Source organism: Gambusia affinis, linkage group LG13 (assembly GCF_019740435.1).
Source record: "Gambusia affinis linkage group LG13, SWU_Gaff_1.0, whole genome shotgun sequence".
NCBI classification, from domain to species: domain Eukaryota; kingdom Metazoa; phylum Chordata; class Actinopteri; order Cyprinodontiformes; family Poeciliidae; genus Gambusia; species Gambusia affinis.
In genome coordinates, this window is record NC_057880.1 from 12,355,586 (window position 1) to 12,383,566 (window position 27,981).

General features: G+C 37.5%; 4 protein-coding genes across 5 annotated transcripts; 2 read left to right on the top strand and 2 right to left on the bottom strand.

Moving 5' to 3' along the window:
• Window positions 1-357: 357 nt before the first annotated feature.
• Window positions 358-1,746, bottom strand: LOC122842987 (otoraplin-like). Its single transcript, XM_044137345.1, has 4 exons — window positions 1,463-1,746; window positions 1,199-1,338; window positions 876-986; window positions 358-783 (listed from the first exon to the last, which is right to left on the bottom strand). The coding sequence occupies exons 1-4, from the start codon at window positions 1,575-1,577 to the stop codon at window positions 760-762; spliced, it is 390 nt and encodes a 129-aa protein (XP_043993280.1). The 5' UTR covers window positions 1,578-1,746; the 3' UTR covers window positions 358-759.
• A 1,475-nt stretch (window positions 1,747-3,221) lies between these two features.
• gtpbp2a (GTP binding protein 2a) lies at window positions 3,222-10,360 on the top strand. 2 transcript variants are annotated; one of them, XM_044137347.1, is made up of 12 exons: window positions 3,222-3,673; window positions 4,619-4,645; window positions 5,022-5,206; window positions 5,788-5,896; window positions 6,015-6,212; window positions 6,333-6,507; window positions 8,215-8,434; window positions 8,554-8,689; window positions 8,796-8,854; window positions 8,941-9,112; window positions 9,293-9,457; window positions 10,025-10,360. In XM_044137347.1, the coding sequence occupies exons 1-12, from the start codon at window positions 3,473-3,475 to the stop codon at window positions 10,208-10,210; spliced, it is 1,833 nt and encodes a 610-aa protein (XP_043993282.1). In that variant the 5' UTR covers window positions 3,222-3,472; the 3' UTR covers window positions 10,211-10,360. The 2 variants fall into 2 exon arrangements, with proteins under 2 accessions (XP_043993282.1, XP_043993283.1); XM_044137348.1 differs by lacking the exon at window positions 3,222-3,673 and adding an exon at window positions 4,021-4,044.
• A 1,495-nt stretch (window positions 10,361-11,855) lies between these two features.
• polh (polymerase (DNA directed), eta) lies at window positions 11,856-18,626 on the bottom strand. Its single transcript, XM_044137346.1, has 10 exons — window positions 18,321-18,626; window positions 17,532-17,666; window positions 17,233-17,462; window positions 16,934-17,112; window positions 16,748-16,851; window positions 16,518-16,637; window positions 15,476-15,599; window positions 15,252-15,317; window positions 14,963-15,135; window positions 11,856-14,870 (listed from the first exon to the last, which is right to left on the bottom strand). The coding sequence occupies exons 1-10, from the start codon at window positions 18,455-18,457 to the stop codon at window positions 13,976-13,978; spliced, it is 2,163 nt and encodes a 720-aa protein (XP_043993281.1). The 5' UTR covers window positions 18,458-18,626; the 3' UTR covers window positions 11,856-13,975.
• A 5,505-nt stretch (window positions 18,627-24,131) lies between these two features.
• LOC122842990 lies at window positions 24,132-27,800 on the top strand. Its single transcript, XM_044137349.1, has 9 exons — window positions 24,132-24,235; window positions 24,597-24,917; window positions 25,113-25,409; window positions 26,021-26,099; window positions 26,240-26,337; window positions 26,423-26,457; window positions 26,673-26,729; window positions 26,832-26,879; window positions 27,211-27,800. The coding sequence occupies exons 1-9, from the start codon at window positions 24,190-24,192 to the stop codon at window positions 27,271-27,273; spliced, it is 1,044 nt and encodes a 347-aa protein (XP_043993284.1). The 5' UTR covers window positions 24,132-24,189; the 3' UTR covers window positions 27,274-27,800.
• The last annotated feature ends 181 nt before the right edge of the window (window positions 27,801-27,981 follow it).

Here is a 27,981-nt window from a genome sequence, read left to right on the forward strand (position 1 = left end):
GAATTCTTGTCAACAAACTGAAGTAATGTGGGATATGGATTAACAAAATGATGAATAAATTAATATTATTACTTTATTTTCTGTTGTCTGAATCTCCCATCTGCCAGTCTTTAGTTTTCTTTGCCATTTTGCTCCAGTTGTTGCCTGTGTGTAGTTCTCCTATGTATCAAAATAGCTGCTAGATTTTATTTTTGAGTTAACATTTGTGCCTCTCTGATTAGACAATCAGGTGTGCTAGGATTTGGGGACGTTTCTTTGTTGTCCACAACAGTCATGACATCTTTCTACTGCGTAACTATAAACTTCAACATTTACATGTAAATACAAGGTTGTATGATTATCAATACACATCTCATGTAAAAGCAAGAATGTGATTTATTCAGCCTGAAGACTACTAATGATGGCTAATGTTAATTATGGCATTTTGAATTTTATAATATATCTACACTGTGACAGAAATAAAAAATTACCCTATTCCCATCTCTGAAAAGAAATCTGCTTCTTTATTGTTTTTCATTTGAAGTAACATATAGGTTTTTTTTTATAAAAAAAAAAAAATCACTTGAACTTTAAATTTTATGTAAACAGCAAAGGTAGAAAGAAGTGTTACAAAGAGAGGAGACTCTGAAGTTGTCTTCCTAAATGCAATGCATCAAACTATTTTTATACGTGATGTATAAATTTGACAAAGATGAATGCTCTATATAAAAAAAACAGGATAATGAAAGGGAAACTCCAAAATATTTGGTCTCTTGTCCACTAATCACAATAGAAGTCCATATCCTAAAAATGAAACAAAATATTAGGTTAAAGGCACAATATATTCACAAAAACAAACAGGACATACTGTATTTAAATGAAAGACAGACACTCACAGTGGTCTGCTTCTGAACTGTGTTGTCTGTAAACGTTCTGGTCTCTTTCACCACAGTTGCAGGGAAATATCCCGTTCTACCCATCTGGTCCACATACCGCTCACTGTACACCTGGCAGAAAACACAACATTGCAGTCTAAATGTACAGTACTATAAAATATTTGTACATTTAAACTGTAACAAAAATAACAAAACAAACATATTTATTTATATTTAGCACTTATTACAAGAGAAAATATGTAATAAGTTATAATATCTTTGGCAACAAGAGGATTTTATTGTGTAGCATGCTAATATGTGGATTTCAATAAATATGCACCTACACTTCCATACCAGAATACTCCAGCGCCATCTGGTGGTATGAGTTTAGAATACACATAAACCAGCTGACCCATTTTAATGTTGATGAATCTGCAGTCAGGAGCTATGAAGTCATCCACAGCTGTGGCCATTGAAAGAACATCTTATGAAGCAAAGACAAAACATAACTTACATAAACTATGTGTCATTTGATTATTGATTTAAGTGTAGATTCAACATTACAATTCTATATAATTCACAGCTCTGTAAGTAATATTCTGACTTACATGAACATTCTGCATCTCCGCACATCTTGCGATCTGCTAGTTTATCCATTCGGACTGCATTCGTGGTCAGGTGAAGCAGTCCAACAAGGAGCAAGTTTACCAAGGGACAACTCATGGTGGGCGAAAAGGAACAGCTACAGATAAGCTTTTAGTTGGAATGCAGAGCTTGGGAAAGCTACAGAAAAAAAAGACCTAGAAATCCCCAAACACTTCTCTCAGTGAAGAAGGAATGGGTTGAGCCCCAACATCACAGGAATTGTGACCAATCAGAATTTCACAAATGCCAGAATTCATCTCAGAGTAGGTAGTACTAGTAGGAGTAGGCTGGCCCTCTCTCAAATTTCATACATTCTGCACTAACAAGGAGTGGCAGTTAAAAACAAATTACTTTTAATCAGTCTCAATATACACAATATATACAGCAAAACAATATACAAAATGAAACCATCAATCTGTAAGCAACATGAAAGACACATGATCATCGATACCACACATTATATTCAATTTAAACACAAACAAAAGAGCAAACAATCAGATATAACTTACTATAACAGTAACTATCATATAATGAACATAAAAATTGGTGGCAAATTTCTCATAGTACAATGCTTTTACTTTTTACAGCTTTAGTTATTTGAATATTATTACATTGTTGACTCTTACACAACTTATATAGCCATGAAAAACTTTTGTTGTTTTACCTATCAATTGTTACCTGAGAGTGTGAAATAAAACACTCAGAATTACTGTGAAATTCCACCTCATAGACTTTCACATTATAATCATAAACAGTTCTCTTTGAAATCCAAAATTTGTTTTCGAAATATGACTGGTTTGCATATTAGTGTCATTAACACAACCTAGCCATTTGGTCAAATGTCATCCTCTCTGAAATTCTTTCTCTTGACCCTGACATGTAGGTTTGCTTTAGTTTCAAGGCATTAATGGATTTAGAAGCCACCAGGGGAGACGAGTAAAGACTTCCTACGAGGGTTGGGTCACTGAATAATGTGACCTTGATAGTCCCAGCAGTGACCTTAACTCACTTGTCATTGTGGATTTTTGCTTGTCTTATAAACCTGATGCCTCACATTATACAGTGGAGATGAGGAGGACATCCAAAGAACCCCCATCTCTCTTCCTCCCCTCGTCATCCACTACAACACCGTGTCTACTATGGATCAGTTTCAGATAGGACCTGAGCTGCTCCTCACACAAAGACACTGCTTTAGAACAAAAAGTATTGCTCAATAGTTTTGACACTCAACAGGGGAGTTTAATTCGAATAATCCTATAAACATATTAACTAAAATACTATTTGCATATTTTAAATATAAATTGTTCTTATTCTTTATTCTTCAAGTGAGAAATAGTCATTTTTATTTACATGAGTAAAGCATTTTGAAAATTCATAACATTATACCCTTCTAATACACAAATTAAGAAATGAGACATATAATGTACAGCGTTTTCAAATTTACTTTTTGCTATGGTCACTAATGTGGTTTGCCATTTATTGGTAAAAAAAAATCATTTGTAACTTTCATAATCTTTTGTAAACAAAAGGTACTTCCCGGTGTCGTCTGATGCAAAGCCTCGCAACACGGTATACCTATCAGAGAATGTTTTGTGAATCTTTCCAGTTAGCCGGGCGGAGTTTAACATCCATAAAGTGGCGTGGAAGCCGAAACAAAACGAACCGCTCACTCGCGCTTTGCGGTGTATTATATCAAGCACACCTAAACGTTTTTTTTGTATTGTGACGTAGGTAGCTGAAAACTTAAAACGATACAGCACTTCAGGGTTGGGGCTAGTGTTATTGTTCGATTTGAAGATTTTGGGGGAAGCCGAGACTTTGCTAATATTGTGGAGAATGTAATCGATAATCAGAAGTGTGACCTTATTAAAATCTAGGCGCACACATGCCTCGCCTAGATGCTTTTTTCCATATTATAGCAGCATATTTAGGCAGGCTGAGGTAAGCTAGCAAGCTCGGTCCTAAAGAAGCCGATGGATGCGAGGGTGTCGGAGTTATTTGGGTCAGCAAGCGGGCACAGCTCCGGTGGATCTCAGGGATCTACGTCTAACTACAAGCCAGGAAATGGCAACGGGGTTGTCTCGAAAAAGACTGGTGCAAAGAACAAGAAAGCAAGAACTCGATTTCCTCGCAACTTCAAACCGAGCAATAACACCCCATATCTGCCCCCAGAGGTAAGGCTGATGTTAATCTATAAAGTACAATTAAATGAGTCGAAATGGAGTCGTATAAGAAACACGAAAGAAGTCTAGAAAAACAAGGAACAAACAGGAAATGTATGCCTTCTGGCTTCCACTGCACAGAAACGCAATTTTTTCTGTTATTTCCTGTATGGCTAACTTTTCTATCTGAAACTAGTGACACGTAGTAAACAAAAGAGAATATGTGAGCGGTCTACGTTGGGTCAAAGTGACCAAATTTTCAGTCATTGTTTATTATATAATGGACTTGTATTGTGAAATTAATGGTTTTATCATCTTTTTTTTATTAGTATTTATTTATTCTAGCAATGGGCTAGCTAGCCAAAAGAGGAACAGCTGTGTTTGTAAGTAAGGGAGGCGGTCAAAGCTTGACCGACATTCACTCGTTGAGACAAATACCTCAACTCGTACAGGTCCCAGTGACTTTATTGAAACAAATTAAAAACAACAAATGAATATTGAGGTATCTATATGTAGTAACATGGAGTTAATAAACACAGGGCTTAAACTTCTAGACATTACTAAAAGTTATTGGCAAACAAGTTACACTTTAAATTAATCTGTATTTGCAGCTTTGTATTTTCTTTTTTTAATACCTATTTTATTGGGTCCAGCCCCAGATCCGCTGAATATAACCAGCTGTATTGCAGTAATCATAAAGTGCTTCTCCCATAAAGTAATTGCACTTGACTTGAATTACCATTGGTTTTAAGCATAGCTCCTAATGGTATAAAAGAGACATGTATAATAAGGGCAGCTATGGTTTAGCAGCCATTGCCAGACTATTCAGAGCCCTGTGTTTACTGCTCATTCAGTCAGATTGGTTTTCTCTTTATCTTTGAACAAATGTTGCAATTCTCTGTTTGACAGCATTTGTTCCTCTTCTGTCTCTCTTTGTTTTACTATCCTGTCTCTCAGGCTGAAGAGGGAAACATAGAATACAAGGTAAGCAAAAATCTTGTTTTATGTTTCTGTCTTCTTTAAAGAAACCGGAGCAGGTCACTGAATACTTTAAAAAATGACTGATGCACGTCAGCCATGTAATTGGCAGTACTTGATTTTTTGTTACTTTATAATCACGTAGTTAGAAGAGAACTATTTCATAAGAATCATAGGTGCAGCCTCTCTGTGGAAACACAACAGCCAAGTGGATTAGCGGGATTATTTTTAGTAACTCAACATTTGCTCTAGTCCTACACTAAACCTAAGTTTTAAATATTAGTTTGTCTGTTACTAATGTTCAACAACTCGTTCGATTTGTGAACTTTTACAGGTTGGCATTAAGTCCAGCAATAATTTCTAAAGCTTTTGTCATTTTTAGCTAAAGCTGGTGAACCCCACACAAAACCGCTTTGAGCACCTGGCAACACAAATGAAATGGCGACTGCAGGAGGGTCGGGGCGAAGCCGTCTATCAAATAGGAGTCGAGGACAATGGCATGCTGGTGGGACTGTCAGAGGAGGACATGAGAGCATCGCTGAAAACGCTCCATAGGCTGGCCGAGAAGTGAGTCCTGGATGCCTGTTTTATTCTATGCTTTTATTATGCTTGCATAACCAGATGGGCAATAATATGTTGTTGTGCAACCTTTGGCCCTAAACTTGTTTACTGGGGCATCGTCTGAAGGTTAAATATTGTATGTCAGTCCATAAAGCATTAATTTTCAGCAAGATCTTGTAGTTGTGGTTGGAGGTGGACGAGGTGTAAGAAGGACCTCTACCATACTACCTTATTCACTCTTTCACAGCCTAATGTTTCCTTGCATTTATACCTTGAAATATGTCCATGTAATGTGTTATGATAATAATCTGAACATTTAGTATATTAATATAGCCTGCTTACTTTGTATTTGGCCACATAGACTTACGGAGGCTACAGCTGATCCATTGAAGCATATCCAGATCGTAATTTTATCCCCGCAGGACTGTACAGTCGGTCCTTGGAATAATGAGTGCGTCATTTAATCCTCTGCTGCCGTTAACACAAACAAAATTTTGCTCTCCAGAAAGAAATATATGTAATATTTTTATGGTACAATTTGATAGAATTTAAGTTCTATGATTTTTTTCTACAACTTTTTTTAACAGAGTGGGAGCTGACATTGCAGTTCTTCGAGAACAAGAGGTAGAATACGACGCTGATATTCCTCGGAAGATTGCTGAAGTTCTCATACGAAAGGTGCCAGATGATCAGCAGGTTAGTTCAGCTTCTAGAAATGCATGCTGTTTTTATCAACTTTTTGTTTATTTATTTATTTTATTATTATCTGACCGTTTCTTTTTAACTTGTGTTCCTTGCTCGTCCTCCTCTGAAGTTCCTAGACCTACGAGTGGCAGTCCTGGGTAACGTGGACTCTGGTAAGTCCACTCTGTTGGGTGTTTTAACACAAGGCGAGCTGGACAACGGCCGGGGAAGAGCGAGACTCAACCTCTTCAGGCACCTGCACGAAATCCAGACTGGGCGCACATCAAGCATCAGCTTTGAGATCCTCGGCTTCAACAGCAAAGGAGAGGTGAGAAACGACCAATGTCAAGGGTGTTATTAATGTCTACTTTAGCTCGTTAATCGAAACAAAATTTAATAGGCCGCAGAATCATGAAATATAATCGCATCTCGCTTCACTTTTTGCTAGGTGGTAAATTACAGCGAGTCTCGCACTGCAGAGGAGATCTGTGAGAGTGCCTCTAAAATGATCACGTTCATCGATCTGGCCGGTCACCACAAGTACCTGAAAACCACCATTTTTGGCCTCACCAGCTACTGTCCAGACTTTGCTATGCTGGTCGTCAGCGCAAACACTGGCATCGGTACGTTTATGTTCACTAAACTTTACAATCATTTGATTCCTATACATTTAAAAATGCATGCTGAGCTTGCATGACTTGTTCAGGTTACACAAGTAAAGGGTAGCTCCGCTGCATGGTTAACACATATTTCTGTGATGTAGTTAAAAATATCTTGACTCGCACATACAGAGGTGTTGCGTATGACACTGCAGATATGTAGCATCTGAGCTTACATAACATACCCACCTTCCAACACCCATCTCTGCTACCACCCTCCACATTTTTGTTGGTCCCAAAATATCTCCAGCAGCATTCATTTTAAAAAAGCTATTTGACACACAGAACATAGTTAAGTGTCTGGTCTGACTCTAAATTGAGCTCCTGCAAACAAATCAATAAAATAAAGGATTAAAAAAATACACATTTAGCTTTAGTAGCCATAAAATTATCCCATATCCATAAAACTTTAGCACAGCATCAATATCGGTAAATGATGTATTAGTACACTGTTAAACTTTTGCTTAGCAATTCAACCTGGAGCAAGAAGTATGCATCCAGGAAAGAAGCAATGTGAAACCTGAGCTGGTATGCTAATTACACAGATAGGGAAGTTGGCACAGTATCTCTGTTTAGTTGAAGGCGTGAATTTTACATAAGAGAGAGTTCTGTAAGCAGATTTTACCAACACTCTGTTTATCCAGTTACAGGAGCAGAATTCAAACATAAAAAATTACATGAAGTTGTTGGTAAACCTGCAGAGTGTTCCTATTGCAAATAGCAGAGATCATATTTAAGAGCTGAGCATCCGAGTGAAACGGTTAGGGTTCAACTCCTGCTGGATTTAAGTGAGTTTTATTTGCTCTGGATGTACATTTAACACCTATATCCAATCAACCATCCACTTTTGTTGGTTATAGGAACTCAGTCATTTTTATGTGCATCCCTTATCATTTAACCATATTTACATGCAGTGCACTTCTCTAAATTGTTGCACTGTATCTGTCGTTGTGTTTACGTCTGCTCTGAAACAAGAAACCCCAGCTAAAATGAGGTCAAGAACGAACACCGTCTTAACTACGCCGTAGATGGGACAGAACATGAGCTCCAGCTTTAATTATGAAACAGAGTAATGGATCCTTGTAAGGCATTGGGATCACATTGGGTCATGGGTGGCAAGCCTGAAAGTCAAAGGCGAGTAATCATCTTTACTTTCAGGAATGATTTACTTGTTTTGCTTCTAAATATTAGCTGCAGTCAGAATTGAATTGAGGAATAAAGAACTGTCTGTGTTTACCTACATTGTACTACGAATGGATTCACTGCTGCAGAGCTGACAAGAGATCTGGGTGTTTTAAGTAGCTGTTTGCTTGTATCAGCACTCTGGAGTGTTTTGGTAACATGGAACAAGTCTGGAGCGATATCAGACCCGTGAAATACCCTGTGGCTTTGGTACAGGTTTCAACTTTGTTTATAAATAAACATAACTCACCATCATTGACAAACCACTGCCATCTTAGTTAGTAGTTACTTTATTTATAGGAATTTTAACTTTTTATTCTGGATAATTAGATATTTTGGACAGGAAAGGAAATTCTCCCTAAACTTACAGATGCCCTCACTCAATTTCTGCTTGTTTGCTAAATAGTAGAGCACCTTAACTAGCTGGAGGTAGTGATAAACAAACTACCACTTAACTACCATGTTCCACTTCTCCTCATTATGTTTCAGCCGGTACGACAAGAGAACATCTGGGTCTCGCCATGGCCTTGAAGGTCCCCATCTTCATCGTTATCAGCAAAGTAGACCTCTGCACCCGAGCCACTGTGGAGCGCACGGTGCGGCAGCTAGAGCGTTTCCTGAAACAGCCAGGCTGCAACAAAGTGCCCATGGTTGTTGGCAGCACCGACGACGCAGTCACAGCAGCACAACAGTTCGCCCAGTCGCCCAGGTGTGACTCCAAATACACAAACCCTGTTTGTTTGCCGTCACATCTGTTGTTCATGCTACTGACTACATTGGATGTTGGAAAATAGGAATCAGCTTTGATGTTTGTCTTGTTCTTGGCAGCATCACACCCATCTTCACCTTATCCAGTGTGACTGGTGAAAGCTTAGACATGCTCAAGGTCTTCTTCAACATCATCCCTCCTCTCAGCAACAGCAAAGAGCAGGAAGAGCTTATGCAACAGCTCACAGAGTTTCAAGTAAGTCCAACGTTGTTGCAAATGTGTAACCAGCTGGCTGGGATACACACACTCCCTCTGGTGCATATATATTTGATTTGATTCATGACTGTGGGCTTTTCTGCAGGTGGATGAGATCTACACAGTTCCAGAAGTGGGGACAGTGGTGGGAGGCACTCTGTACAGGTCAGTCTGGGAAGATGCCTGTTTTAAGTAAGCAAAACGTCCTGAGGACAAGACCTTAGCCCTATTTTCCATCTCTGGTCCTTCAGTGGAATATGTCGAGAGGGGGATCATCTTGTAGTAGGACCCACAGAGTCGGGCCAGTTCCACAAGCTGACCGTTGGCAGCATCCAAAGAAACCGCTCGGCGTGCAGGGTGCTCAGGGCGGGCCAGGCTGCAACTCTTGCTCTGGGAAACTTCGACCGCTCACTATTACGCAAGGTGGGACCGTACAAATGGTTTCTATTGTACGATTTGTTTGAAAGGCATCTTTCATGTTTGATTTTTCTGCACTGTGTACTGTAACAATACATCATTTAGTTAAGTTTGCATAGATTTGTGTCAGTCACCTCAGTAAACACAAGGCTATATTTGAAGATGATTCTGATTTGCCACTGACAGGGTATGGTAATGGTGAGCCCAGAGATGAATCCTACTATCTGCTGGATGTTTGAGGCTGAGATTGTCCTGCTTTTCCATGCCAAGACCTTCCACAAAGGCTTCCAGGTTACTGTGCATATTGGAAATGTGAGACAGACCGCCACAGTGGAAGCTCTTTATGGCAAGGTTAGTTAATCCACTAAGCTATTTTGAGAAGTGTTTAAAATAAAAAATTATATATATATACATATATATATATGTTAACTGACAGTGTAGGGGGGTCAAATTTGAGGTCAACTCAATTTTACAAACCCTTTTCTACATATAATTTGGGTATACCAACTTTTGTGGGTTTGATTTGTGGAATCTCATTAGTAAGGCAAAGCACAAATATAAGCAATTTTGCAGGAATTTCACAAAACAAAAGAAATGTTGGAAAATGCATGGAAGAGGTGATTATGGTAAAAGTTGGAAAAAAAAGAATATATTGCATAGTAATCCAGGAGGGATGAAGGTGTGGAGCCGAGTTGTGCATCAAATGTAAATAAATTTGTAATATGTAAATAATACATGTGTGTACTGATAAAGTTTTATTATAAATTATAGAGAAAAAAAAACAGGGGGGGTAGTGAAAATGGTTTCTTCTATTTCTTTTTTGACTCTTATTTATGCACGGGAGAAAATGACCAATTGCCTCTGTTAATAATGCTCTTTGCTTTCATTATTTCTTCTTACTATATTGCTTTGCTACAGGAGGAGCTGAGGACAGGCGAACAAGCAGTGGTTCTCTTCAAGTTCATCAAACACCCTGAATATTTGAAGGTGGGGGCTAAGATGCTCTTCAGGGAGGGCGTGACCAAAGGTATTGGTCATGTCACCAACTTGCAACCCATTTCTTATCACCACCAACATTTTCAAAGGCAGGATGAGAAAGCCTGAAGTTTGTTTTTAGACCATCACAGCTTTGAAAACTCAGTCCCATCCCTAAGAAAACCCCCCAAAAAACAAAACAAGGTGCTTTACGGACTGCATCACGCCTCTCAAAGGCCTTTTGGACCTCTGCTAGCAAAGTAAACATCTGCTGCCGGATCTTGTTGTTTTTGTCAACTTTTTTTCTTTTTTTTTGTAAACCATCTTGCTTGTTTGATCTTCTTTAGACTTTGACAGTACTGATATTTTAATTCCTGCCCCAATTGTCAGGTTTAAATTAGTTGCAATTATTGGCACTGAAACATCACATCCCACTGAAACATGCCAATTTTAAGGGGGGGGGGGAAATAAATCAATTGAAACATTTTACATCGGTGTTGAGGAGCTGCTAATAAACTGCACTCCTCACACACACACACACACCGATCTGCACTGAGCACTGCCAGCGATGGTTTCTGTGTGGAAGAACAATGTTTCTGTTTTGCAAAGAATGAGATATTTTGACATGGTGTAAATGGCACCACTGTTGTGAAATAAGTCATCATGTTCAGTGAACAACAGAATCTGATCTACTTACGAGCACAGCGCCTGATAAACCGAGGATCTTACTATTTAAATATATGTAAAATGTTTTATTCACTCAAATTGCCATGAGAACTCAGCTTTTTCGTAAATTGTATTTAGGCTGCAAATATAGCTTCACACTGCCGACTCTAACATACAACCTATAACTTGTGCAATGGGAGATGGAGTAACTTTAAATTAGTCAGTCATTGCAAATCGAGAGAAAAATCTTAAATAAAAAAATAATAATTCAGTCAAAGGAAATACTTTAAAGAGTTTAAAACTCAAACGCATCATGTTGAAATTAGCATTGTTTTTTTAAAATTGTTGCCTTTGCTTCACCATTTTTATATCGGAGTTTACAAAAAGACAGCAAACCCAGCAAACTTTGCATTTGCATGGTACAAAATTTGCATACTTTAAAAGTCATGTGCTATGCTGGACAAACAGGTGGATCTGAAACACCAGCAATGGCATGTTGACCTGCCGGGTGGGGTGGGGTGGGGGTGGGGGAGTGTTTAGGCTTTGGAGGAAAGTCGACAGCTTAAACTGTTTTTCGAAAGCATGAGAGGCACACTTCCTGTAGACACTCGGTCTAAACATCTACAAACAACCAATTTCTTTCTCTCACTACTTTCTACTTGCGCCATATCCTTCTGGTGTGAGTAGGATATCCTTTTATCCTTAAATGAAGGATAGATCCTTGATTTTATCCTTTATTTAAGGATAAAAGCTGCATTTGTGAGTGTCGGGCTCAGCTTATTGGAGTGAAACAGAGTACTGTTGGTGCTGCTGAAGAGGACATTTGGAGAATGTATATGAGAATTTATGTATAAACCTTGTTGACGTTACGTGTCAGTCTGTCAAGTTTGCAAAGGTTTTCCTGTCACACCTGTTAGAATCTGTTTTTATTCACAAGTAATGCCTCAGAGGTGTTTGGTGAGATTCTTAGAATCCCAGCTATCACAAGTGCTTTAGTTACTCAGGGCAGCGTAGACATGTTGGTGACGGCGTTCCCTTTTCACACAGCCACTGTGAGGTTTCTGTTGGTGATTTGAGGAAAGCCAGAGCATAATATATATCCATTTTCTTTTTTTTTTCACAAAGATTTGTGTTTTGTTTATTAGTGTGTCAAAATGGCTTCTGATGCAACTTTCTTTCAACGCATTGATATTCGAGGTACTTGATGTCATCTCTTTAAGTTACTGATGTCACATACTACTTGGAAGGGATTCAAACACAGTGCCTAGTGGAGCTACTGCCAGAGTAGACTTCCATCACATCCCAAAGTTTTGCAGCTGAGGGACAAACACGCTTCGGTTGGTGCTACTGCTGGAAACAGGTTCCTGATATTTCTACTCGCGTTTTTGTTCCGTAGCACCCACGTTTTTAATGTACAGCCTACCTGCAAAATCGAGAAAACTTAATAAAGTTCAACCAAATCATTTATAGCATTTAATAAAGAGTTCAGGTTCCAGTTTGTTTTAATGGATTACAGTTTGGATATTTTAGATTTCTAAGTAGTTTGAGATTTTACCGTTTTTAACAGTTTCTAACATGGCACTTTTTTTCTCTCTCTCTTAAAATTAAGTGCAAGATCTGTTTTTCTTTTAATCAAGTTTAAAATATTTTGATAATTGTATGGGTGAAATGCAATTTTTATGTACAGATCCAATTTGTTCTGTGTTCATAAATAAAACCTATATTACCTCCTGAATGTGGTTTTTTTCTTTAATTAGAGCTAACGTTTTCTCCTTTTCAGTTGTCATCATACACCATAAGCTTTGTTTATGTCTTTTATAAATCTACGAGTTCTTGGAAATGTGAATTGCAGGCAACTTTTTGATAAAATTCCTCAGGAGCTGTACATTATTTAGGGTGACTTGTAAAAATCTCACCACTTGATCATTTTCTTTTTTTCTTTTTTTTTTACACTACAAACATAAAATTTGAATGTATTGTTTTGTGGTTTCCTGCAAAGGTATTCATTGAGTTGTACATATTTTCAAAGTAAAAGTGAAAGGATATTTGGTTTTCAGAATAAATGTAAGACAAATCTGTTCCCATGGTGAAACATGTTGGAACGCTTTTCTTCAGCTGGGATGGGGAAACTGGTCATAGATGATGGGATGGATGGACATGATATTCATAATTCAAAGAAGTTTGAATACAAATATTTGTCAATTTTCTTTTCACTTCATAATTATACACCGCTCAGTTGGTCTATCACATAAAATTCTCATATTGTGATTACAATCTAACAAAATTTAAGACGCGTAAATGTTTGTAAACTAACTAGAGGAAAATGTTACAACTGAAGAACGTTAGAAGGATGACTCAGATTTTTGTTGTGCATTTCCTTTTTCTAGAGGCTTAACAGTTTTAAAATTCTACATTAAATAGTCATTTTTGTAATTCAGATCTATAGAAATGCCTTTTTGTTATCTTTCCAGGAAGTCTGTTCATATTGAATCCTCCAGGTCTTTGAGTGGGCCTCCTCTCTGTGTTTCCTCACCCTCCAGTGTGCGTTTAGCTTATAATCATTTCTTTCTGGGCGGCTAAATGTTAAGGAAATATTTCCTATTAAAGATTTCAGTTGTACATTGCATAAAAACACAAATCGAGTTCACATTTAGCTTACATATTTCACAATTGTACTTGGCTTTAAAAGGACTACGACCTCCAATAAAAATGTTATTTTCTAAAAGTTAACAGATGAGAGGTTAAGTGGTGTTCTAGTGAATGTTGTGGCTAAAAGCAAGTCATAACAGCAGGTTGCATTTGCAGCTCTTATCACTAATAACAAGCCTTCTGTACAGGCCTGATTAGTTTGGCTTGCACTCTGGCTTATATACCGTCTGAATACCTTACCAGCAGTTTCATTTACGTTTCAATTTTAATTGCTTTAAAAATGTAATAACTTTTCCAAGTTAAACAGGTTTCTGCTTTTATTGTATGTGACAGTATTAAAACACAAGGAAGTGTACTGCTTTGATGCATTGGAAGCACCTTTAATTGTTACAAGTTTAGAAAATAAGCTTAATAAACCAAAAACCTAGTTCAGAATAAATAATTTATTTACTCTGCAGTGATTGCTTTGAATGAAAAATTTTTTAAAAATGGTGATGCTGGGTGGCTTTTTGATACATGTGTACAGTTAGAATAGAAACCAGATTACTGTTTTTACTGTAGTCGGATACATTCATGTCATCAGTTCTTTTTGAAAAATGAATCCAAGGTACCCATACTTCCTCCTTGGGATCTCTGTCTTTTTGGAGCAGGCCCTGTTGGGCCTCTTGTCTTTGTTTTGCCCCGGGTTGATTGTGCTGTGCCTCCTGCTCCGAGAGGAACCGGAGAAGCATTAGAGGAAAAAGAGGTGGTGGAACTGGAAGTGTTGGCTGCTGAATTAATAGATGAAGACAGAGAATTCTGGAGGTCCAGTGCAAAGTGAAAGTCGTTGTGTTCAGGCATTTCCCAGACCAGCACTTCTTTACCGCAGCGTTCGCAGGTTGTCAGGTCTTCCACAAGCACGCTTGGAGGTTGGCAGTCTTCTGGTTCAGTCTCTGGTTTCGTCCCTGCACCTTTAAATCGCGGCTGATGAGGTTCGTGCTCGGCGACGGCATCAGAATCTTCACAGTGATCTCCATCTACGATTTCAGGTTCAGATTCAGACGTGGGGATCGGTAAGGCTGAAGGCCTAAAGTTTCTTTCAAGGCTTTTCTTTTGAAAGAAAGAGGAGATGCCAGAGCGGGGGCTTTCTGAGATGACCTTGATGCTAGAACGCTCATCAGCGGAAAACTGCTCATCTAAGATGACAGATGAAGAGACTTCTTTTGAGCTTCCACAGTCATCTTCCTCCTCTTTATCCTTTCTGATTTGTTTTTGTTTCCCAGATGCTTTTTGAAAGAAGGACTGTATAGTTCCGGGAGGACGGCATGGAGACACACTTTTTAAGTCTGACTGTGTACTGGATGGGGTCCGAGTCACAGAGAAGGAGCTCTGAGTAGAAGAGGGATCATTGGACAGGAAGCCAGCGATTCCCCCTGTGGACGGAGCGTCGCTGAATTTGCTGGCTGAGAGGTGTAGCAGAGTCAGAGGCGGAGTCCTGGAGACATGGAAGACAGAAGGTCTAAATCACAGAGCATTTAGTCAGAGAGGCACTATAAATACCTCACAGCACAGCTGCTCTTTAATTACCAGGCGGCTTGCTGGTTTCCTGCTGTGTTGAGACTCTTGATAATGGCAAAGCTGTCACTGGATATTTTGGTCGCCTCGTAGCGCACCAAGGCGCAGCATCGAGAGAAGCTGCTCTGCCTCTTGTCACCAAGCTGACGCACTCCGACCGTCAACAACTTTGCCACTCGACCGTTCTGTATGACAGTGAGAAAACACAGTTGTGAAACGAGCAGGCGGCTATGGAATAGAAATGGGTAAACATCACAATTTCAATACAAAACAAAACAAAAACGACAGCGGTTTCTCTTACCACTTCTCTGTCTTTGGTCAACCTCTCCTCCAGCTCAAGGGCCAGCTGATGAAGCCAGTACTGCACCTGCACAGAGGTTTGGATTTAGCATGAACATGCATTTGGAAAGCATAAACAAATAAAGACCAGCAGAGACAAACATTTCATATAATAAAAGTCTTAAAAGAAACAAAAATTGGATTTAGAAATAGTTAAAGTATGCTTCGGCAACACGTGGTCTGTACCTGCTGTTTTGTGGCCAGTGACGTTTTCCCGGGGAAGTTCTTGCTGCAGCCAATGGATTTGGGAAGCTGCCTGGGTTTCACAGCTTCAAACTCAATCCCCCGACACAAGTCATACAGCCAATGGCTGCAGAGCAGAAATATCATGTAACTCCCGTTGTTGATGAGGAATAAAGACAATTTCAAGTTGTCATTGTTTTTATCTCACAACTCAAGTCCGAGAAAATTGTCTGTCTTAATGTCAATATATATATATTCTCCTAATTTACTTATCAGGACTTTGTCTCAAAATGAGCAAGAACACAGCAACAAGAAAAATACAAAACATAAAACCCAGAAACACATTTGCATTTATCCTCATAAAACTAAGCAAACATACAGTTCTGTCTCCTAAAACTAAGAACAGAAATGTTATACCTACTACAACAGAAAAATGTGGAAGTGTATAGTAGCTGAGAGCTGATACTAAACACAACAAGCATTATTTATCAAACATATGTTTGTTTATTTGGATCTCTATTAGCCATTGCGGGGACAACAGTAAGTTTTTCTAGGGTCTACATCCTAAAACCCCATTTCTCATAATACAGTTACACACACATTATATAAAATAGTTGATGTAACACATTAATTAAACACTAATTCAGACACGTAAAATTATGACACTTTATTCCATAAAATATTTAAACGGGGCTCTTTTAAAAGAATTTGCATTTGTTACATTTAAAAAACTTGCCGCACTTCCCACTGGAAAAATTAGTGCATACTCATTTATATGACTTTATACGACCAAAATATATACTGAAGTTCCACATTGGTTTCCAAATTGTGTATCCAAGTTTATAACAGTATGACGCAACACAGGAAATCAAGCTATGTCAGAGAATTATATGTGTACTTCTAGTGCAAAATTAAGATTAACTGAATTCCTGTTAGTATTATTAAACAAGAAGAGGATCGTAAACTAGGAATAATATAAAAAAAAATAACGACTCTGTAAGCTGTTTTTTGTGAACAGTCATTTTATGGCACTGTAATTTCTTACCCTGTTTTTTCTCCAAAGTGCTGCGCCAGCTGTGTCTGAGAGAACCGAGTGAGATCTCCCATGTTCTCAACCCCCAGAGTTCCTGTTATCGATGCACCCATTTTGCCCCCAAGGTTACGACTGCAAAGCACAAAAGTCAAATAAGAGCCAATAGTTCTATTAGTCATCTGTTGCACTTCTGCATCGGAACATCAGTGAAAATTTTGCGGGACAGTGACAATTAAACTCACATCTTACTGATTGGCAGAGTGCTAAACAGTTCAGTCACAGAGTCCAAAGGTAGCACAGTTTGTCTGTTAGGTTTGTTCAGACCGCAGGCCAGTTTAGCCAGCACCTTCAACAGTACAGAGTTAAATATGATAACAGCAACAACAGTTGCTGATCTTACATCAGAATTATGTGACGTTTTATCCCACCTTGTTGTGCGATATCCCTGCTGAGCAGCGGAAGCTTGTGTGTTTTTCTACAGCTGCTCTCATTTCTTCAACAATGAGCGCACCGACGGTTAGCTGCAGCTCTGCAGAGTTCTGCTCTCCCACGGTTGGGACAGGTAAGGACTCCAACCACTGCTGGACTCCTCTGGATCTTCTCTGTTCTAAGAATAAAATAAAAAAGTTAACTTTGGGGGGGGGGTTTAGAAATTTAAGACTTGCCGCTTTCAATATTAGCCTGACTTGTTACAGTACAAAGACTGAGTAATCTCTAACTAGTCTACCTTTATCCAAAGCTGAATCATCAACTTGGTTAGAATCGTTATCCGGGAATGGATAGCCTTGAATGTGAGTAGTCCTGAGAAGTCGTTGGTCGATCGGTTGATCGGCTATGTTTTTGCACCGCTGCTGAACGGCTGCCGTCAGATCCATGTAGGCCTCATCGATGCTGGCCCTCTCAATCACGGCAAAACGAGACATCACCTCAATCACTTCCACACTCGCCTCTCTGTAACTACAAACAGAGGTTAGCAGCACAAGCACCACAATGTGGATGCTTGCCGAGTAAACTAACAGCACTTACTGAGTTAGATCTGCCTTCCCGTGAGACTCGCGCACTCTGGCCACCTGGAGATCTGGGCACAGCTTTTTTGCATCATCCACCCACATGTTCCTGGTGACACCGTGGGCCCTCGCCTCGTAACTCACCGCTATGATACTAACAGATAGTGACATGTCACTCAGAACCATGTTTACTGGATGATCCCCTTCAATAGTGGAGAGTTAAATATGAGATTTTAAATCAATTGATGTATTTGTGGGAAAGTTTCCAACCCACAGACAACTTTTTCAATCATCAGTGCAACTCGGTAAGACATGTTAATCACAGAGGTTCATCCACATCATTGTCTTTTGATGGATGAAAGATCTAAACTATACAATGACTATACAACTATACAAAGATCTAAACTATACAATGACTATACAACTATACAAAGATCTAAACTATACAATTAAATGAAGGAAGTTCCTCCTAATCTAATCCAAACACAACCCTTTATGCCATAGTGGGTAAGAAGGATTCTACAAACTCCACATTAGAGTTCATTATTGGCAAATAATGAAGCTGAGGTGGCTGCTGTAGTACATAAAATGTACAGTATGTGACACTACATTTATATTTAGTGTAGTTTATCTAATACAATGTAGAGTAATTTACTTTGATGCAGTAACCTGTTGAGCATTTACTTCTCTGTTCTCTCAGTAAACAATGACAGCCCCAGTTAGCTAACAGGTGTTATGATGACTTCCGTTCTGGATAAGCAACAATTGCGTTGATCACCTCAACTGTTTCTCTGTGTCAGAAACTCACCCGCCTCCTTTCCACGTCTTGTACTGAGCCACCACGCAAGAAGTGTTTTTCAGAGCTGGATTCAGACGCTGCTCTACCTGGACGTAAAAACAGTCCATGTCGACTAACGCCACCACTCTCTCTTTCCCGTAGTCCATCCAGAACCGGGAGAGTTCGCCACCTGAAAACAAAGACAGGAGTCTGCTGACTGAGGAGGGTAGATCACGGATCTACGTCTACGAGGAGCTTCATGTGAACTGAAACTAAACAAGGCGCCCAAATAAAAGGTGTGTCGCTTTGTATTTCGCGCAGAAAATTGCAGTTACATAATAACGTCATCAAGAGGCGACAGAGATGTCATGTTGACCAACTGGACTACGAATACGGTAAATAATAATAATAATAATAATAATAATAATAATAATAATAATAATAATAATAATAATAATAATAATAATAATAATAATAATAATAATAATAATAATAATAAAAACTGTAAGAGAAATAAATAAACTATTAGTTTTCTCGGTGTACTATGGCTTCCTCTCACTGTCATAAAAAACTTGACAGATAAATTATTTCTTCCAAATTGCCCTTAGTTAAGGGTGTGGGCGTAAGGTTGCTTGTCTGTTGGCCTGTGATGGACTGGCGACTTTTCCAGTTTTCACCTCCTGCCTAATGGGTGTAGGAGACAGATTTCAGCCCCGCCTCTATGACAGGGATGGATTCTCTTGCATCGTCTATTACCGAAATAAAATAGGTTTTCTTCCAAACAATGTAGGAACGTTTTAATTACCAGAAATACTCTTTGCTTTACCAGCTTAAAATACAAGAATTTTGCTACATGGAACCCGTGGCTTCAGTCTTTCTGTTCTCCTGTGGTACAACTTTTATAGTTCAGAATATTACATGTTAGCATGACGTCTACAGTAGTTTTTGTTTAGTTGGACTACACTGCCACCTGCTGACTACAATAAGCATCTGGCGTGTAAACTGCAGGTTTAATCTTTGGGTAAAACAAAATAAGGTAATTCTAAAATAATCCATAGCGGTAAGAAGTAATCTCTTTAGCATTTAATGGGGGCATGTTAAACATGTTTGCATGGCACAAACTTTTACATTTTAGAACTTAGTAAAATTTTATTAAATGGAGCTCAATTTGAACAACTCGTCTGAACGTGTCATATGAGTTTTAAAATACAATGTTATGTATGTAACAGGAGAAGCCTTCTTTAAATATCTTCAGACATTACAAATAAAATTCCCTCCTTGTTGCAATGTACTGTTATAAAATAAGCTTTTTGTTCTAAAAAAATAGAGGGGGAAAAAGGTGAAAAAAACAGATGCAAGATTACAGATTATTAACTACTGACAAACTGAACAAGAGTATAAACTGAGGATAGCTTAAATATCCACATAAAAGATGTGGTAATTAATATGCAAATGAAATATTGATTAAAAGAAAAGCATAAAAACAAGGAAATAGGAAGTTAGTGTCACTGAACTAGTTGATGTTGCTGCTGTTTTTACATCAATATGGCTCTTTCTCTGACTTTTCTTCTTATTCTAACTCTGATAACAGGTTAGTGCCTTTACATTACACTTTGCTTATTATATGCAGACATTTTATCATCTTTGTGATCAAAAGCTCTGAAATTATTCAGTTTGCATTCAGAATACATTTGTAGACTTTTACGTTTATATTTTAAAGGTGTCAATAAATTCGCATGTCAGTTAACTATTTTCACAGATCACCTGTGTCTCCTTCACAGAAACATGTTCCTGTAGGTCTTTTAATATATTTTTTTAAAAGCAAAAAACAGCAAATTATCAGTGAAAACTGTAGCTTCAGTCTGAATGCTCTACCAAAATATTTTTGCCTTCAGCAACTAGTTTTTTTGTTTGTTTTTTTTCCTCCGTGTTTCATAAATATGAGTCATATAACATGCAAAACATATTTCACAGTATCTTTTTCTCCTTGGGAAGTGAAAGTGTGAAGATAATCACTAAGGTCTCAGTGAGGGTGGGAGCTTCAGTCAGGATCCCCTGTTCTTATGATTTAAAATACAAAAATCATGTGAAATATCTATGCAAAGGAGGTTATTGGAGTTCCTGCTCATATGAAGTTAGAACAGACTCACCACGGGAAACAGGAACGTATTCAATCTCTGATGACAAAATTCAAGAATTTTCACTGTTACCATAAAACACTTAACAGCTGACACTCATTACTGGTGTATTGTGGAGATCAATAACGGAACTGTGACGGGCAGAGCTTTCAGCTGTCAGTCACCAAAGGTAAGCTGTGGTCAGGGATGCAGTTTACCTGACTGAGACTGTCAGACCCACTGGTAAGTGATTTACAGACTGTTATTAAATAGAGATGGGCGAATATATCAGTAAATATTTGTGTCTGCTGATTTTCAGCTTCCTATGTTCTCATGTTTAATCGTACCAACGACTGATGGCAGTCGTTTACCTTGGTGTCCTGGTTGTCACACTAACATAAACTAACTTAAAATGAAATAAGTAACATTTAAAAAGCATACTGTTTCACCAATGCTGTCAAACCCACTGGTAAGTGATTTATAGATTTTCCATGTATAAATGAGGAAATACACAATACTGGAGATCCCCTTGTCATTGTCCTACACATTGTTCGCTCCTGAAGGTCACACATTAAAAGAAATGAGTGACTTTCATGTCACAAAAAATGTTTTGTGTTCTTTGGGCTATTTTCACCCAGGTGATCATAGTGGTCCCAAAGAGTTCTTGACTAGTGGTGGTAAAAAGGTTGGGGAAAGAGGGAAATGATTCTGTGGACAAGTAATGTATACACCCAATGAGTTAAGAGTCTCTCTAATCCAATGATTGGCTTCATTTATCAAGCATTGTGAACTCCACCATCTGCTGAGACATTTAAAAGTGGTATGCTGAGTTTACTCTGTAACTCACACAAATACTATGTGATTTTTAAAAATACTATTCCATGACATGGCTTATCTCCGACGTACCTAGTAAGGCAGTTGGTGTACAACATCTTGACTGGACATTCCAAGTTTCTGTAGTTTAGAACAATTTTAAAGCGGAAAAGGGAAAGTGTTTCAGTTACCAATTGCAAACCTAGCAGTTTGGCGGTGGTTCCCCAGGCAGTGGTTAAAGATGATTGCAGTACGTTTACCCAATAAACTTTAAAAGGAAGTAAGGTGAAGCAATGCATGTTGAGAAAATGTAGAGACAGGGGGTCATTTCTCAAGAAATGTTGATAAAGCAAATAGACAAGGCAAAAAAGATGGTTAAATGAATCGTTTTATATGACCAAATTCTTTCTGAAGGGCAACTTACAGGTTTTCATCCCCTTCTTGCATGACTGGAGCCAAAGTACATCCTCTTTTTATGACTTTATGTAGCTTTATATAGTCTATTGTGACTGTTTCTGTCTTTGCAAAACACTAAATGATCATACTATATATGCTGACCTGTATTCTCACTACTACAGTGCCGAGGAGATAATGCTGTCAAATATTATTTTACAAGTAGCATGTTGTATACTTGTCTGTTTGGAAAATAAATGTATTAAAACGCATCTATTTATCAGTAATATTTAATCCTAACTGCTGATCAATACTGAGGACAAAAAAAATTGTGATGGACACAATCACAAAAATCGCATATTTAAATTGTTTGAAGTTAGTTTTACATTAAAAAGCACACCACAGGTAAACGTACCATAATAAAATGTTTTTGTTTTTTTTCTCTAGCCCATGTTTCAACTCAACTTATTTGCGAGAATGCAACTGAATAAAATGTACCTGTAGTGTTTAATTTAATGTGCAGTTCTCCTATCTGTTTTTTTTTTTTTTTGTTGTTGTTTTATTTTACATGGATTGGTTGCTCTGATGTGACCCTTGGCTGTTTCTAGGAAACAAAACGTGGAAAAAAGTCAATTTAATCATATTGTCACATTATTTCACACAACCTGGGTGTCAGTCATTCCTTAACTGCATGCACAAACTGTGAGATAGTGTGGAAAACCAAATATTAAAGATAAATCTAAAAAAAAAATTAGAAATTATTATTTATATTTGTCATTCTAAACACGTCTTACATTTGGGGAACTTAAATCTATTTTTCCTATCTAACCATGTTTACTTCTCTTTTAAAGGAGTGAAGAAAATGAGGAAGATGTCACATACAGCACAGTAGTTTACTATAGCCAAAATATTTTGAATATTCTGCTTTTTTCTCTTTATTTCTTATAAGATGAAGAGTTTGTGAAATTTTATCTTGGTGCATTGGGATATTTTCTGAGTGTCAAATTATTGTTTTACTCATGTCTCTTTTGTGAATGTTTTTATCATCAAACATGCTGCCAAAGACTTGCCTGAAACCTACATGAGCAAAAGGAAATTATGTAAACTATGTGCATGTTTTATTGTTATGTTTTATTGTTGATATTGTTGCTGCTTTTCTGTTCAAATATAACTTTGTTGTACTGTTTGCATAGTGAATTACATAAATTGTGATGATGGATTTATTTTTGAATTAATTTTGAATCAAATTATTAAGTTTGTAAAGCCTAATAAATAAACCTAGAGGAAAAAATGTAAACATTCAGTAGAAATATTTTTTAGGAGTTGTTGTTTTAGATTTTTTTTCCCCTTACAATTGAAGGCATTTTTAATGCCTTATCATTCTTCAGACTTACGAACAAAAAAGGAAAAAAAAAAAAATCCTTGGGCCGTGTTAATATTTACAGAAAAATGAAAAGACTGATTAATGTGTAACGGTAGCATGTTCTTCTAAAGACTAAAATTTATTGTTTTGGGGGTTGTGTAACTTAGTACAGGGATAATTGGAAGCACCCAAGTCTTTATTTCCTCAAATTGTTAAAACTGCCGTGTTTAAACTCTCAATTTTTTCTTTATTATTTATCATGAAAATATTAATAAAAAAAAGAATTTTTTTTATAGGGCTGCACAGTAAGCTGTTGCCTTGCAGCAAGAAGGTCCTGGGTTCGATTCCCGGCCAGGGGTCTTTCTGTATGGAGTTTGCATGTTCTCCCTGTGCATGGTGGGTTCTCTCTGGGTTCTCCGGCTTCCTCCCATAGTCCAAAAAAACATGACTGTCAGGTTAATTGGTCTCTCTAAATTCTCCCTAGGTGTGAGTGTGTGTGTGTGTGTGAATGGTTGTGTGTCCTGTATGTCTCTGTGTTGACTGGCGACCTGTCCAGGGTGAGCCCCACCTCTCGCCCGGAACGTAGCTGGAGATCGGCACCAGCAACCCTCCTGACCCCATTAGGGACAAGGCTGAACAGAAAATGGATGGATGGATATATATTTATGAAATATATCAACCATCAGCCTAAGACATGTATTTGTCATTAAACATTGACTTCTGCTTTGCTAAACTGCAAGTTTACAGGCAAATCCAATCAAATGCGTAGCTTCACACATTGTCTTTACTTTTATCCGTCATCTGACTGAAATCTACATTTGCATCTTTATAAACCATTAGAATGTTAGTAAGTAGACCTAAATTTAAACCGCCCATGTCTCTACACTGCTCACGAGTTTAAAAATGCAATATCAGATTTGTAACAGGAAAGGGCTTCATTAAGTCCTTCGACACCTCAACTAAAATTCCAACTCTGTAGTAATTAATTGTCTGTTGTAAAATGTATTGTGTGATTAAAAATAGAGGAAACAGAAAATGCTAAAAAAAAAATAGACGCATTGTCTCCTGCTGACAAACTAAACAAGAGCATAAACTGAGGGTAGATTAATGAATATTTATAAATATCTAAATGACGTTTTAAACAAACATCAAAAACAAGGAAGTAGTGAGTCAGTGTTTCTGAACCAGTTGTTGCAGCAGTTCGCACATCGATATGGCTGTTTCTCTGAGGTTTCTTCTTATTCTACCTCTGTTAACAGGTGAGTGACTTCGCATTATACTTATTACATTTATTATCTCTGTGACCCAAAGCTGTATTGTATTGATATAAATTTTTCTTTTGCTGATTTGGAGATTTATAAATTCACATCAGTTGACAACTGTTCACAAATGACTAGGTCTCCTCCACTGAAACATGTTCCTGCAAATTTGAAATAGTTTAATTTCTGCAAAGTTTAAAAACGTAACCAGCAAATTGTCAGTGAAAATTGTAGCTTCAGTCTGAATGCTCTACCAAAAATATTTTTGCCTTCAGCAACTAGTTTTTTTTTTTTTTGTGTGTGTGTGTGTGTGTGCTTCATAAATATGAATGATATAACAATGCAATCTTTTTCTCCTCAGGAAGTGAAAGTGTGAAGACAATCACTAAGGTCTCAGTGAGGGTGGGAGCTTCAGTCAGTATCCCCTGTTTTTATGATTTAAAATACCAAAATCATGTGAAATATCTATGCAAAGGAAGAAATTGGCGTTACTGCTCATATGAAGTTAGAACAGACTCACCACGGGAAACAGGAACGTATTCAATCTCTGATGACAAAATTCAAAGAATTTTCACTGTTACCATAAAACACTTAAGAGCTGGCACTCATTACTACTGGTGTATTGTGGAGATCAATAACGGAGGTGATGACGGGGAGCTCTTTCAGCTGTCAGTCACCGAAGGTAAGCTGTGTTTCTGAACGCACATTTCAAACACTTGTAAACAAGAACAAAATAAAGATATAAAGGAAAACCAAGAGGCTCATAATTTTTCTTGATTTGACTAATAACAAAATGTGCTTTGTTATTAGTCAAAGCGAATAACTTTTTAAAGATTAGGCTGTCATATGTGTTTATTATTATTTGTTTCCCATCAAGATACACCCACCCTCTGGGTGGCAGACCAGAATGTGACTGGATTTATTGACGACAATATAAACATAACCTTTAACTACGCTACCTCTGGAGGAATAAAGTGGTGTAAACTGGGCAGGACATGTGTGACAGAGGCAACTGGAGAAATAGATGGAACAGCAGTAACCATCACCAAGGCCATAAACAATGTATTCAATGTAACAATGATTGGACTGAAGCAAGAGAACAGTGGTTGGTATTACTGTGCCAACGGAGATTTTCAGATGCCAGTTTACCTGACTGTGACTGTCAGACCCACTGGTAAGTGATTTACAGACTGTAATTAAATAGAGATGGGCGAATATATCAGCTAAATATTTGTGTCTGCTAATTTTCCAACTTCCTATGTTCTCATGTTTAATCATACCAATGACTGATGGCAGTCGTTTACTTTGTGTGTCCTGGTTATGTCACACTAACGTAGCTCTTAAAATGAAATAAGTAACATTTAAAAAACATACTGTTTCGCCAACTCTAACGGCTGTTCCTTTAGGAGTCTGTTGATGTCATTTTTAAATATTTTTTTTATCAGAAGTCATAGGGGTTGTTTTCCTTATATTTTTCCACATACCTCTGTACTTTTTCAGGGACTGACAGTAAACACCTCACATAATCAATAGGTGTTAATTATTGTTCATAAAAGATGATGCATTGTCTCACTACCATGAAAAAAATAGCATCTGATTTCGCTATTTGCTGTTGATAATATAATTATTCTTATTATTTTTTGATTGATGATGTAGCAGAATTTCACAGTAAGTGCATTACTACTTGTATCTACTGCAGTAACATCCCAACTGAGACGTGGGTTAATAATTTTCATGTTACTGATATGAAATATTCATGACATGATATTCTCGTTTGTACTGTAGCTGCAACAGCTACTATAGTTGCAACAACTACTGTCACAGGAGGAAGAGAAAATGCAAGAACACTTCCTGGAGGAAGCAGGTCAGCACACTTCAACGCTGCCCTTTTGACCGCAGTGATTATTAAGTGCTTGCTCAAAAACTGTCCTTTTCAAATTGTTTTAGTTTAAGATATTATCATTATCTACTGATCCGGAATTAGAATAATAATGTGTGTTTCAGACCTTTTCCTGCTCTGATGAGCCTCGCCATCCCTCTGAGTGTGCTGATCTTCATTGTTATTGCTGCCTTATCAATCCTGTTTGTACAGAGAAGAACCAGTAAGTCTGACCGGACATCTGCTGCCACTTGGTTTATACAAGTGTGTAAAAAAGGAATAATTAACAACAATTAAATGTTTCGCAGAACATGTCACAGTTAAGGATCCAACAGCCTCAAAAGTAAGTCGTATGTAAAATTAAACGACTTGGACAAGGTGTCAACATTAATGATTTATTATCTCTATTTCTTATCAAAGGCATTGATTTCTGTGGTTAATTTGTCATGAACAGAAATGCTTTGTACTGTTTGTTTACACTAAAAACGTATGCACCTTTTAAATTCTATAAAGTAAAGCTGATCTTGTCTAATCATATTTTAATTCGTCTATTTACAGAATGAAGGGGATTTAACATATGCAGAAGTCTTTTTCAAGCAAAACAAGGCAGCCCAGGTAAGCTGATACTAATAAGTATTTGAATCTTTACAGTTTGTTGTAAGGATTTTTTCAATGTGGAAATCAATTAAAACTGTGTTATTTCTGTTTGAAACACAGGCTGCAAGTGAAGCCGAGGTTCCTGGCAAGAAACAGAGTGAGAGAAGGGTAATTATTCAGAGAACCGTCGTGCAAACACACCATTTTTTTAAATAAAAACAAACCTGATCAGCTACATGATTCTTTGCCACTTGCTATCGTTTATCATAGTTTGTATGTGTCCAATGTCAAATGCTGTTAAACTCTCATTTGTATATCCAGCTGAAAAACATGACAGAGTCTGAAAAATTAAAAAGAAAGACAAAAATAACTTTTAACATAAAAAAAAAAAAACGTCTTGTTTCTGTTTTTGAAGTCTGGCTAGTTTATCCTTCATATATGTTTGAAAATACGTCTCACATTTTAGGATTTCCCCCTGACCGTTATTTTTCATTTACAGAGTGAAGGAAAAGATGAGGATGTTACATACAGCGCAATCATTCATCACAAGCAAAATGTTTAAATCTATCAAATTTTACCTGATATTGTCTGTCTCCACAAGTGTAAAACAATGACTCATTGTCTTAGGAAAGCCTCTGATCATGTGTTTTCTTCTTCTTTTTTTTACATTGAGTATACGTGTTTATATGCTCATACTCAAGGGGTGAATAGTGAGTTTAGCTTTTGTTGCTTCTTATTGAGGATAGAATGGGTTTATAACAACACCTCAAAAAAATCCAAAAAATATGAGGATATTGTCAATATCTGAATTTACTTTTACACAAGAAGTAAAATTTGTAAATACCATTGTTATTACCTATAATAATTTGGTAGGAAGATTTGCATGAGCTGCTGCTAAATTATGATGTGTGTAAATCTGGAATAATCAAGACTGAATCCCTTTACTAAGAAGTTTCTTCTGATTGGTAGTAATATAGGACTGTAGATTAGACCATGATGAGGTGCATTGCTGTTACAACTCTACCCTATGCCTAACTGAACTTAGTTCTTAATTTGGCCGATAAATCTGATAATATTTTTTTTTTTTTTTTTTTTTTTTTTTGTAACAGAATAAAGTTAATCTGGAGAATTTGTGTGTGTTTTGTTATGTGTTACAAACAGGTTACAGAAGACAGGTCTCTCCCAGGACAGTATTTATGCAACTGCTGGATTACAAAATGCTCTTTTTATTCAAGGTGTACTTCTGTAAATTTTTGGAGATAACCTAACT

Coding starts and splice junctions, on each gene's coding strand:
- LOC122842987 (XM_044137345.1), bottom strand. CDS start 1,577: ATGAGTTGTCCCTTGGTAAACTTGCTCCTTGTTGGACTGCTTCACCTG. Junction 1,339..1,462: donor CGGAGATGCAGAATGTTCAT/GTAAGTCAGAAT, acceptor TTGCTTCATAAG/ATGTTCTTTCAATGGCCACA. Junction 784..875: donor CAGTTCAGAAGCAGACCACT/GTGAGTGTCTGT, acceptor TTTCATTTTTAG/GATATGGACTTCTATTGTGA.
- gtpbp2a (XM_044137347.1), top strand. CDS start 3,473: ATGGATGCGAGGGTGTCGGAGTTATTTGGGTCAGCAAGCGGGCACAGC. Junction 6,508..8,214: donor CAGCGCAAACACTGGCATCG/GTACGTTTATGT, acceptor ATTATGTTTCAG/CCGGTACGACAAGAGAACAT. Junction 9,113..9,292: donor ACCGCTCACTATTACGCAAG/GTGGGACCGTAC, acceptor TGCCACTGACAG/GGTATGGTAATGGTGAGCCC.
- polh (XM_044137346.1), bottom strand. CDS start 18,457: ATGGACTACGGGAAAGAGAGAGTGGTGGCGTTAGTCGACATGGACTGT. Junction 17,667..18,320: donor AAGACGTGGAAAGGAGGCGG/GTGAGTTTCTGA, acceptor ACTATCTGTTAG/TATCATAGCGGTGAGTTACG. Junction 17,463..17,531: donor GGGAAGGCAGATCTAACTCA/GTAAGTGCTGTT, acceptor CTCTGTTTGTAG/TTACAGAGAGGCGAGTGTGG.
- LOC122842990 (XM_044137349.1), top strand. CDS start 24,190: ATGGCTGTTTCTCTGAGGTTTCTTCTTATTCTACCTCTGTTAACAG. Junction 26,100..26,239: donor ACACTTCCTGGAGGAAGCAG/GTCAGCACACTT, acceptor TGTGTGTTTCAG/ACCTTTTCCTGCTCTGATGA. Junction 26,880..27,210: donor AGAAACAGAGTGAGAGAAGG/GTAATTATTCAG, acceptor TTTCATTTACAG/AGTGAAGGAAAAGATGAGGA.